At 40.0% G+C, this 11,673-nt stretch overlaps 1 protein-coding gene across 1 annotated transcript; it reads right to left on the bottom strand.

Annotated features, from left to right (window-relative positions):
* Nucleotides 1-3,523: 3,523 nt before the first annotated feature.
* Nucleotides 3,524-6,572, bottom strand: skida1 (SKI/DACH domain containing 1). The gene has a single exon (XM_077736545.1). The coding sequence runs from the start codon at nucleotides 6,342-6,344 to the stop codon at nucleotides 4,158-4,160; it is 2,187 nt and encodes a 728-aa protein (XP_077592671.1). The 5' UTR covers nucleotides 6,345-6,572; the 3' UTR covers nucleotides 3,524-4,157.
* Nucleotides 6,573-11,673: the final 5,101 nt, after the last annotated feature.

The following is an 11,673-nucleotide window of genomic DNA, read 5'->3' as shown; positions in this document are numbered from 1 at the left end:
ATGCGCCGCTGTTTACTTGACTACTCCAACCACGATCGCGATGTTATGGAAACGTGCAAAAAAATGGTCAATTTTAGAGGAACTTGGACTAGAGCAATGTATTGATTGCAAGGCAAAGAAAATATATTCCATTAGAATATTTACGTCATTAAATATGTTATCTATTTATTCAAGATATTTCAATGAGATATTTTTGGGTAATTTGTGTTGACAAGTGTGTAAAAGCCGCACAAACAAAGAAACGCATCTAGCTTTATATTTAATCGTGTGCTTATTTTATTTACAAGAGTAATTTTACTTGAATTGTAAAGTACTCTAAGCTTTCTGAAACTTTTATACACACTGAAAAAAAGAACGACCAAAAGCAATCCATTGGCGAATACATTTCTACTATCTTGGTCTATGGATTATTTTACTACATTACAGGGTTTTGTTTGTCATAAATTTTCAACGTTAAATGTTCGTCTCATTAATATAGCGTGGAAAAAATACATTTCAATTGGGATTAACGTTGAGCTTGTTTTGTTGATTTCTGCATATTTTTACAGATACTGCAAAGACATCGCAAATAAATCTTTGGTGTTTAATTTGCGAATTGTGTTTAATTCTAACTATACAATTAGTGTGTGTGCGTGTGGGGGAGGAGGGATGCATGTGTGTTTGTGTGTGTGTGAGTGTGTGTGGGTGCGTGTTTCTTTACATATATCTTAATGTATGCATGTAAGATACGTGTCATATGTAAGCTGTAGATAAAATATCTTCTCGTGACACACAACTTTTTAAATATGTTGTAAAACCAAATATTATGAGTGAAAAATTACCTAGTTAATATTACACGAAGGAAATCAAACACATTAAAAATATTTAAAATATTTTTTTATCCTTAAAGTGGCTCAAAGATCAATGTAAAGCATTTTCCTTTCGTCCAATTATTTTTTTAATAAATTACATGTTGCAATAATGTCAAAGGACACATGCTCACGTTGCTTTTGTTCTATTGGAGTTGGTTCGCAATCCGCAGTGGAATTCAATTGCTTGTGTTTAGGTCTGCATGACCCCAACAGAGTTTTAAAAAGAAATACACGTTACTTTACTACAAATTTCATCATGTGTAACCAATGTACTTGTTCAAATTAGTTTAAAGAGTTTGTTTCTTTTCAGTATGTTATAGATGTTTAAAAACCTGAAAGATATGGTTATTTTAAGGGTGGGGAACCCATGGTCTGGGGTCCAAGTATATGCAACTGAACTGGAACTGTTATACAAAACTCTAAAATGTGTCAACTTTATATATAATGTCTCAAGTATGGAGCATATAATGCTCTATTCTGTGCCCCATGATCGATATAACAAGATAACAATTACATCAAAATCCTTAAACACACACACACATATATACAGGGTGACCCAAAAAGATGCATACCCAACAGTTTCGAAAACGTTTCCGCATCTTTTTAGGTCACCCTGTATATACACACACTTATTTTAGTTTTGTCTTATTTTATATAATAAAACCTTCATGGAGAGAACCCTAAGAAATATGGTACAATCATCAAATGAGTCGTAGTCACTATACATTTAATGAAAAGTCAAGGTTCATTTCCTGCGTTTGTAACTTTTGTGTACTTGTTTGATACAAATATAGAGGCTTAGATAAACCAGTCCGTGGGAGTACTTCACTACTTCTTCGGTCATGTGACATGTGGGTTTTTTACACCCATTTTCTCATACTGAATGTAAACTTCATAAAATAGTCTTAATTCACTCAATTGCGTTTGATGAATGTTTAATAATTAGAAAAGGGAAGGGAAAGGAAAGTGCTTTATAAATCCACTGTTCAAGTTTCCATTTTCAGTGCAGTTGTTCCAATATATAAATGTATACATGCATACAACAATAAGAACAAACAACTCACCCCCCCCCCCAAAAAACCTGTAAATACAAGAAAAGACAACCAATAAAATCATTTTCATTCATTATCCCAGTGACTTAAAACTCTGTGTACAAAAAAAGGACCAAGTATTGTAAAAGAAAATGATGGTTATCAATATCTAGGAAGGTTGATGAGAATGAAGATTATTGTCACAGTATTGTTTACAATGGCAGCAAGCTATATCAGACCATGACCACCCTCTCCGTCCCTGCAGCCGTGTATTGTGAACCATGCGTGAGAATGTGTGCGTGTGTGTGTATTGAACGGTGATTTGACCAAGCTATTCCTCTTCCTCCTGTGCCATGCAGCCTGCTTTTGACATGCGGATTAAAGGTTGAAAGCTTTGCTCTTGCACACAGCAACCTTCCACCACCCCCTGTCTCGACTGTGGTGCAACCACCCCCATCCCCACTCCACCCTTTTCCTGCATTTAAAAAAAAAAATCTGCAGGCCTGCTTGTGGAGCGCTTGGGGCCAAAGCTTTTTTTTTTTCTTCAAATGGCCAGTTTACAGGGTGGAAATAGTACAGGGTTTGAATTATCACTCTGGCCTGATGAAGAGGCCCTCAGTGAGCAGGGGCTTCACTTACTACCGGCTTTAATCATGTGACTTAACGTTTCCCATGTGTTGTTTTAAAGCAGTTTTAAACAATCACCATTTAAATACAATCATTTGAATGAGAGCCATCTTTTTTTGCTGAGCGTAGGTGACGTCACTTAGCTGGGGGGTGGTGGGGGGGGGGGGGGTTGATGCTTACTATTCACCCCCTCTTTTTTCTCTCTCAGGAGTAAAAAAAACAACCCTGCCAATTAGCAAGAGCTTGTCCTGAATTCTAACATTTTAGAGACATTTCCCCAAAACACACACCACGCGTGGAGGTGCAACTGCAGTCATTTACACATTTCCTGGGGCTTAAAGGTGTGCGTGCTGACGCCTTAACGGCTGAAAGTGGAGCTACAGACAAAGAACTTGGGAGTCACTATACATTCATTAATGCTCAAAATGTTATAATACGGTGCTTGATCAATAAAGCTACAAGAAAATAGGCTGTTTTTGGTGTTCCTCAATGACAAATAGTAGTTATATAATTACCCTGCATCTTAATGAAAAAATGGCTTCACAAAGTCAAGCCTTGATATCAGAATTAATCCTGAATGAAAATGGATAGTAATTTCAAACAGTACTATACACTAAATCAACAAGGCGTATTAGAAACAAAACAAGAAATGTATACCCTTTGTATATTTTCTTCAAATTTTGATCAGGTAGGCCACAGTTTATACAAGACCCCAAAAGTAACAAAGTGCATTTTTTTCTTTCTTGTGCTTTGTCCCCTCTGTGAGTAGTAGCCTTTGCCCCCCCCCACCAATGAGAGCCAATATTCTAATGTTATTGTAAACATTGCGGCGCCATACAGACTACCCACTCAGTGTATGCATTGAAACATAAATTAGGTAAATTATGTGATAAATCTCAACTTTTTTGGGGCAGTGTGTGTGTGTGGGGGGGGGGGGGGGTGTATCTTTTTCCCACCATGCTATTTTGATTGTCTCTCAATAAGGCGTGTGTTGTTTGAGAACCTCATGGGCATTATTCAGGGGAAAAAATGAAAACAAATCTATTTCAAACACTGAAAAAATATATATTTTTGTCAAATCTGTTAAAGGCTTAATTGCGATAGACAGACATCACAAAACCCACCGAAATTCTAAAACACAACGCTGGTGAACTGTGTTTATGGGTCATAGTGGTCACCGACGTGGTGATGAATCATATGGGCAAAAATGCAGCTTGATTTACAGAAAACGAGTGGCACGTTATGGAATAAACCCTGATTTCTATGTTTTCAACTAAGCTCGATTAAAATACCATATCATTGTCTTAAGGAATGTTGTGATTCTTTTTTTCCAAGCTTCTTTCAGCACCGTACCAGAGACACTCTGGCATATTAATACAATCCAACAGGTCGAGAAACATAGGCAGAAAAAATGTGTGTAGGGGGGGGACAAGTCAAGTCTCAAAACTTAGGGCGCATAGCTTTCGATATATTTTTTTAAATAAATATAAATCCACATCAAAGGGCCACATAACGGGAAAATTTAAATGACTTCCTTTGATGGTTTCCTCTTGTATCCTTGAATACAACTGCAACAGATTTACAAAAGAAAGAAAATGAATAGCGTCCTTTTTTCCATTTGTTTTTACGTGCTGCTAATGCAGTCGGTCTATTTCTCGGTCCTGTGAGTGTGTGGGGGAGGAAAAATGTGTCCGCCTGGCTGCCAACTCCACACAGGGTGAGACGGAGGGGGAGGCCCGAGACCCCTCAAAGAGTTCAGGGAGTAAGCGGGGCATAGATCCCCATCGCTGCCAACCACCAGCGACGGCAAAAACGGGAAATTTGCCATAAGGCTGAAAGGCATTTTTGCTCTCCGCGTGGTAGTGTTCGCCGTGCTGCATTTATGGCCACTCGGAAAATTCTCCGCGGAGGAAGAGGAGGACGCGGTGGAGGAGGCAGAGGAGGAGGAGGAGAAGGAGGAGGAGGAGGTAGCCCTAGTGACCCTGGCTTGTTTTGATTGCGCCCTGGAAAGCCTGGATCCCTTCCCCAGCTCTGAAGCCAAGCACTTTTTGCTCCTTGTTTCCCTCTCCTCTATTTGGTCCTTATACACAGGGGCTACACTGGGGGTATTCTCGGTGTATTTCACTTCCCTTTGTGTGACTGTGCTCCTGGAATATTGTTCAGTGTTGATCGCAGGCTCTTTGAATTTGACGCTCTGGTATTCAAATTCGCTGTAGGAGTCTTCCACTTTTAATTTGACTTTGTGGAGCGCAAGGGGCAGCGTTGGGGCTGTTTTGACGCCGGTCTCGGGTCGAGGAGACCCCGTCACGGAAAGCTCTTCCATTTCCTTCTTGATTTTCTTGGGAGGCGTGGGGAGCATTTGCCCGGTGCTTTTTGTGTCTTTCGCCCAGCCGAATTGCTCGTTGGTGGCACATGCTGATGTCCTCCGTGATGCATTGAGGGCCTTACTCACCTGGGATTCAAATCGGCCGCGTTCAAGTTCCGAATCAGGGTTAGGACTCGCCTGGTCACATTTGTTCCCAGTGAAAACCAGCGAAAGGAATTTGGTTCCAGAGTTATTCCAATATTGTCCATTTTCTTCCTGGCTCTGAGCTGACTTGTCATGTTGCTGCAGCTGCTGGTGGTGGTTGTAGTGAAAAGTGGGCTGCAGAACCAGAGGGGCCTTTATAGGGTTAAGAGTTTTGGCGAGGGTCCCTACTCGAGCCCGCCTAAACCGGATGCTCTGAACCGAACCCCGGCTGGAAACTGAGCTGGAGTCTGAATGAGAGGAACTTTCTTCCTCATCCGAGCTGACCTCTGTGCTCTCAGACTGCGTGTCATCTTCGTCTTCCTCCTCTTCCTCGGAGCTACTGCTGGTAGAGAAGCCAGAACCGAAATCCGAGTCGGGGTAGGCGCGTTCGGAGTAGGTGGTGCTAGACTCGGTGTCGCTGCTTTCGAAACTCGGCTCGATGTGATGCGGGTGAAGGTAGAAATCCCGACTCAAGTGGAAGGCATCAAACGCAGCACGGTGCGTAGTGCTGGATTTGGGCCGCACGACCAGTACCGGCGGGTCGTGCGTGTCGTGCGGGTCGTGCGGGTGGTGCTGGTGGTGTCTGCTCTTCCAGGCGTGTTTTACGCCGCCCCCCTCGCGCCTCCTTTTCCTTTTGTGATGAGGGTCGTCGGCTGCGCGAGACAGCTTGGACTGCGCAGCCATAGCGGACTGGAGCGCCGCTACGGGAGCGCCCCGGAAAAACGGGTCTCTCGGGCTCCAGGTCACTCGGTTCCCGTGGATCTTGGCTGTTTCAAAGTTTTTAACGTGTCTGTAACTTGACTTTGTGGTCGAACGGTAATCTCGCGCCTGTGTTTTGTGGTGAAGATGAGGTAGTTTGGAGTCGCAAATCTCTCGCCGGGTCGCTTTGTCTTGCACACCGTGCAAAGTGAACCAAACTTTTTTCTGCCAAAGCTCGGGGTCTGCGTGGAGGATCTCTGCCGACACGAGGTTGCTGCCCCCGTTTGCACACGACGTGGCTTTCCTTTTGTTGTTGCTGGACTTGAAGACTCGCTCCGTCTTGCAGGAGAAATAGAGAGCCTCTACGTCCTCCCTCGATATGAGCGTGCACTTGGCTGCATGAAAAGCTATGGAGTTTATTGCTTTGAGTTTGCGCAGCTCGTCCAGGTCACATTGGTGCTTCTTCACGTTCAGGTGGTCCATGCGCTTGTGCACGGTGGTGCGTGGAATGTTCTTGAGCAGCTCGGTGAAGACCTGAGACAAGGCGAACATCTGCTTGCCTCGGATAAGCAGGTATCCCAATCTAACTCCTTGCATTTCCTCGAAGCCACACTCCACGTCTCCCATCTTTCATGGATCAGATCCAAATGGTCTAATCCCGGCTATGGATTAATCAAGGCATCCTGGCCATACCTCCACGCCAAACTTTGACGGAGCGGATGTCATGTTGAATAAGTCGGTTGCGACCACTCAGCGCGCACACAATCCTGCATGGTGGGGTGTATGGGGGGGTGATGCTGATGCTACCTGCCTCTGCCGGCTCCACTCCCCTCTGATCGGCTGCAGAGAGAAGGGGAAGGTGTGCACAACCGACTGAGCCAGACGAATAATTCAGCGAGAGAGAGAGAGAGAAAGAGAGAGAGAGAGAGAGAGAGAGAGAGAGAGAGAGAGAGAGAGAGAGAGAGAGTTGTGTGTATGTAAAGGGGAGGGAGAAAAGAAGGTGGGGTGGGGGTGGGGGTTTGTTACCTAAAATGCAGCTGCTATTGCAAATAAAATGACAGCAAAGGGGAGGTACGCCACTAGAGAGACACCATCATCAATTAATGTTCACGGACTCGACGCCCATTGGATGCCCTTGACAGGTGATGCAATAAAAATGATTTTCCAACCCCACCTACCGACTTCCACATCCACTTTAAAATCACCCACAGACTGTAGTAAATCACTGCATCAATCATTCCAAAGATGTATTTAAAAAGTCCAACAGGGAGAAATGCACGAAAAAATATATTACTGCGTTATATTTCAGGAGTGGACCAAAATTCTTTCCCTTTTGGATTTTTTCTCAAAATATATACTCATGAGTAGAAGAATTGCTTCACCACAAAAGAAAAATAACGTTGGTTTTTCATGCATTAGATTATATGCCTTCATATGCTTGAACTAGTGATCCTGCACATAATATATATATAAATATATACATATACTCATGACAATATAAATATATATGTATATACTCATTATTAAAGGCATTGCTTCACCACTAAGGAAACATAATGTTGTTTTTTCATGCATTGGATTATATGCCTTTTTATGCTTGAACTGTTGATCTGCAAAAAATATAAATATATATACTCATGACAATATAAATATATATACACATGACAAGAAGCATTGCTTCATCACAAATGACAAATAAAGTTTTTTTTCACGCATCAGATTATATACCTTTATATGCTTGAACTATTGACCCTGCAAAAAATCCTGCCTTCATTTATGAATGGAATCTGCTATAATTATAATTTCATTAATATAATGTTGTTCATGAAGCATTTGCCTGTTTGTAGGAAATTGTGCTTGACCAAATGAGCTTTTCGTAGTCACTCGTATGCATGCACAACAATCCCCCAGACATATTATTGTGATACAATTTATTCCACAATTTAGCTCTTATACAGTCACACGTAAGTGTATTCTATCTTAAAAGATGTGCAAAACGTTTATCCATTAAATGGACGTGCAATGATGCACTGTTTCCTCGTTGTCCACAAGTATATCTTCTCTTGCAAATGATGTAAACGAACGTAATAACAAAATACTTCAACTAACAAATGAATATATCCACCTTGATTTGAAATATCGCAATTGTTTGTCATTGATTTCATTCTCCCACATGCAAACATAGATACATATAAAACTGCTCACTCCACTATAAGTAGAAATTACAAAGTAAAGAAATTTAAATCCAGTTTTTCTTTTCATTACAATTAGACGATACAAAAACATTGTAAAATATGTATATGTGAAATTCAGATACAAAGTGGTCAGATAATACTCAGTAATTCTATATGAATGTTATTTTCAGGTTTAAAATCACAATTTCAGTGAAACCATAGAATGAGGTAATGTGTGTATTTAAGGCGAATTTGACAAGGAAAAAACACACCCATTAAAAAAATCTAAACTGAAATCTATTAGTGAAAATACACTTAATTCACAAACATTTGTATCTTTTTTAACTTAAAATGTTGAGCTGTTTAATAACCTTGCACATAAAATGATACAAAAATAACACACAAAGACATTTATTGAATAAGTGGTGACCCTTTGTTATTCTTTTTTTTAAATTATTTTATTTATGTGGACCAAATGTCATTTTGCATTGCTTTCTTCTTCCTCCGGTGCCTGTCATGGATGTTGTAAGAACGACTGGCTGAGAATGAGAGCTCATCCCCCCGAAGCGCAGTGCAGTGAAGCCCCCCATTGTAGGCTGCTGGGGAAACACCTCAGCGCACCACTAAAGTCAAAAGGATGCAGTTTTTTTTTATTAAGTAAAAAAAAAGGAGCTACGTTTAACAATAGTTTTGGATTCAAATGCAATATATTCAGTCTGCAATAACAAATAATAGGTTGTAATTTTTCATATTAAATCTAAGTGGATATTTTTGCTATAATTGAAAATTACTCATTGCATATATATCACATATGAATCTAATAGCCAACCTGCAGGCATGCATTCACATTTGTTTTGTATTGACTAAAATGGGGACTGCTGGTCAAGGAGGTGAGGGCACTTGTAAGAGCATAGACTTTTTATGACACAAAGCCACTGCCCCCTGCCAAAACAATGAATTCCACTCCACCCCCCACCACCCAGGGAGAATGTCATTTTACATGCAATCCGAGCCTGAAGTGTGCGCGGACAGTGGTAGGGGGAGGGTTTGCTTTCACCTTTCACCCTGTGTGTTGGACCACAGAAAAAAAAGACTATATAGGTGCATTAGATAGCCCCAGTCATGGTAGGATCTATAGAGAAAGACAACACGTTTGCTATCAGAAAACTTTATTTGGATATTGAAGCAATTATAACAATGCAATCATTAACCAAATAACCTGTTTGATTACTTTATTTTCCGCTCTTATTGGAGACAATAAATGCATCACAGTTGCTTAACCAAATTCATCCCAGTCTCCTAAAATGGAAGTTTATTTATCAAATAACTAACTTGTAACAGCCTCTACCAACAGATAGCGTGCTAAAAAGCTTAATATAAACATAAAACATAAACAAGTTGGTGGTAAATTATATTTGTATTAGATAATTGAGTTTATTTTAACTATCCAAAGATTTCTAGTATTTTTTTGGCATTGCAATAGTGGTAACATGAATTACTTATTAGTACAGAAAGTGATTTAAGAAATAAGCACATAGCATCTGTTTGTGAAGTGCAACAAAATACACCTCTTCGTCTCTACTGTCACTACTCATTTGTTGAGGCTTATAAGGTCAAACTGTGAAAACATTCCTGCATCTTGGGCTGAGTTGTCGCTGCAAACCACACGCACACACACCCACGCACGCACACACACACACACACACACACACACACACACACACACACACACACACACACACACACACACACACACACACACACACACACACACACACACACACACGCACACACACAATCTCGGCCCATCCAATTAAATTGAAACACTTCAGAAAAAAATTTAAAAAGTTTGTAAAGGTAGTTATTGGCTGAAAATAGTAAGATATCATTTTTCTGAAATTATTAATATGAAAATTGTTATTTTCACAAGCTGACATTTTGTTGTTGTTTTTCATCCTTAAGCGTTTCATCATTCCCGGCAGGAGCATTCAGAAAAAAATCATTTTGGTTAGAAATTATTTTTCCCGACCCATTTTGCAGCCATGTTTAAAAAAAACCTCTTGAGTTATAGCATCTAAAAGGACAATCTGCTAATATAACCAATTAAGAACGAGTAGTAAACGCAAGTTTGGAGAGAAATATCCTCTCTGCAACCTGAAGAACATACCACATAATTCGGGCAACTCCTGTAAACAATCCAGTGCAAATCTTTGAAAAAAAATAATTTACAATTTCCAGTATTTTACTTTAGTAGTTAAAGAACGCTCCACAACCAAAAGCCCCATCCAAAGGCTCCCTTTGTTTTGTCCGACTAATAGGTTTTCCCCTGCCACACACAATTCACTTTCCCCCTATTCTTACTCCCCCAAACCCCTTTTAGTGGAGTGCCCAGTGTCGACTGGAGCATTTGAGCAATTTGAAATTAAAGCAAACAATGGCTAGGCACTCCCAGGGACCTCTCGCTCACCATATTACACGGAGGACGCTCGTGTGCTCTTGCGCATTATTGGCAAGTCATTACGTTTCTCTGGAAACGGAGAGCAGGAGCTCGCTCGGAAAAATCGGTGATGCAAGCAGCAGCTGAGTGCTTGGAATAGCATACCGTGTGTGCGTGTATGTGCGTGCGTGTGTGTGCGTGTGCGTGTGTGTGTGTGTGTGTGTGTGTGTGTGTGTGTGTGTGTGTGTGTGTGTTCTCGAGCATCCTTGGCAACTGTATAGAATTGGTGTCAAACAAAAGCCGCAAGTCTTACTATTTTTATGATAACTCCATGTTCAGCGCTAATAATCAAGACTGTCTAAATTCCTCAGGCTTGTTTTTATTTGTTTCTTGAGCATTCTGGTTGATGAAGAAAAACCTCGATGTAAATTGTAAAGTTCCTTTAATTGGGGGTTTATAAAATGAAACATTAACACGTGCTAATGGGTAATATGTTCTGTAAAATAAAATAACTAACTTTAATTACATGCAGGGATTTAAAGAACGCATTGTAGTTTATTTTATTTAAATTAAATATGAAGTCAAACAATTGTGCTGTAAAATAAGTTAAGCAACAACGAGGTCTATATTTTCATTAATGCATGCATGCTGAGAGGCAGAAGGAAAATTGACCAATAATGTTATGTATCAATAGTTTTGTTTTTCATTTCTAAGAATTTACGTTTAATCCCATAACAATTTTTGGTCCAAAATTAATCTTAAATCATACACGTGAAACTGTAACATAATATGGAGAATGTAAAGTGCTTGCAATACATTTTGCACATTTTGTTGAATATTTATAATGCAATAAAACTTCATACACTGCTATTATACAAATCAACTGCGATTGACTAGAAAACAATTAAGGGTGTCACCCGCCTGCTGCCTATCGTTGACAGGGATAGGCTCCAACACCCCCTGCGATCTTGTGAGAATAAGTGGTGCAGAAAATGGCTGAATAAATAACTATCAATCTTTTGACGAATGTTTCATGTTATTTAAAACATCTGTAGTTTATGATGAATTAAAATTAACTTCGACTGTTGAAGTTTAAAAGCGTCTACTAATTAGCCCCTGGTTTGTATGTACACTTACATTGCCTCATTTCCCAATCTCTAAATGTATTGAACAATACAAAGCAAATCATGAAGTATAACAGTGGAAAGCCTATCCAGGAGTAAAACTGAATATAAATACTGATATGCAATTAAAATATTATTTTTCTTGTCGTTGGTGTAATTTTAGAAAGTACTACTACCATGGTCCTCGTGAACTCAACTAAACACGGAAATTTCCGGTCAGG

This window comes from Stigmatopora nigra, chromosome 16 (genome assembly GCF_051989575.1).
Source record: "Stigmatopora nigra isolate UIUO_SnigA chromosome 16, RoL_Snig_1.1, whole genome shotgun sequence".
NCBI lineage: Eukaryota > Metazoa > Chordata > Actinopteri > Syngnathiformes > Syngnathidae > Stigmatopora > Stigmatopora nigra.
Note: the sequence above shows the minus strand (reverse complement) of the source record. Positions and strands in the feature narration are given on the sequence as shown.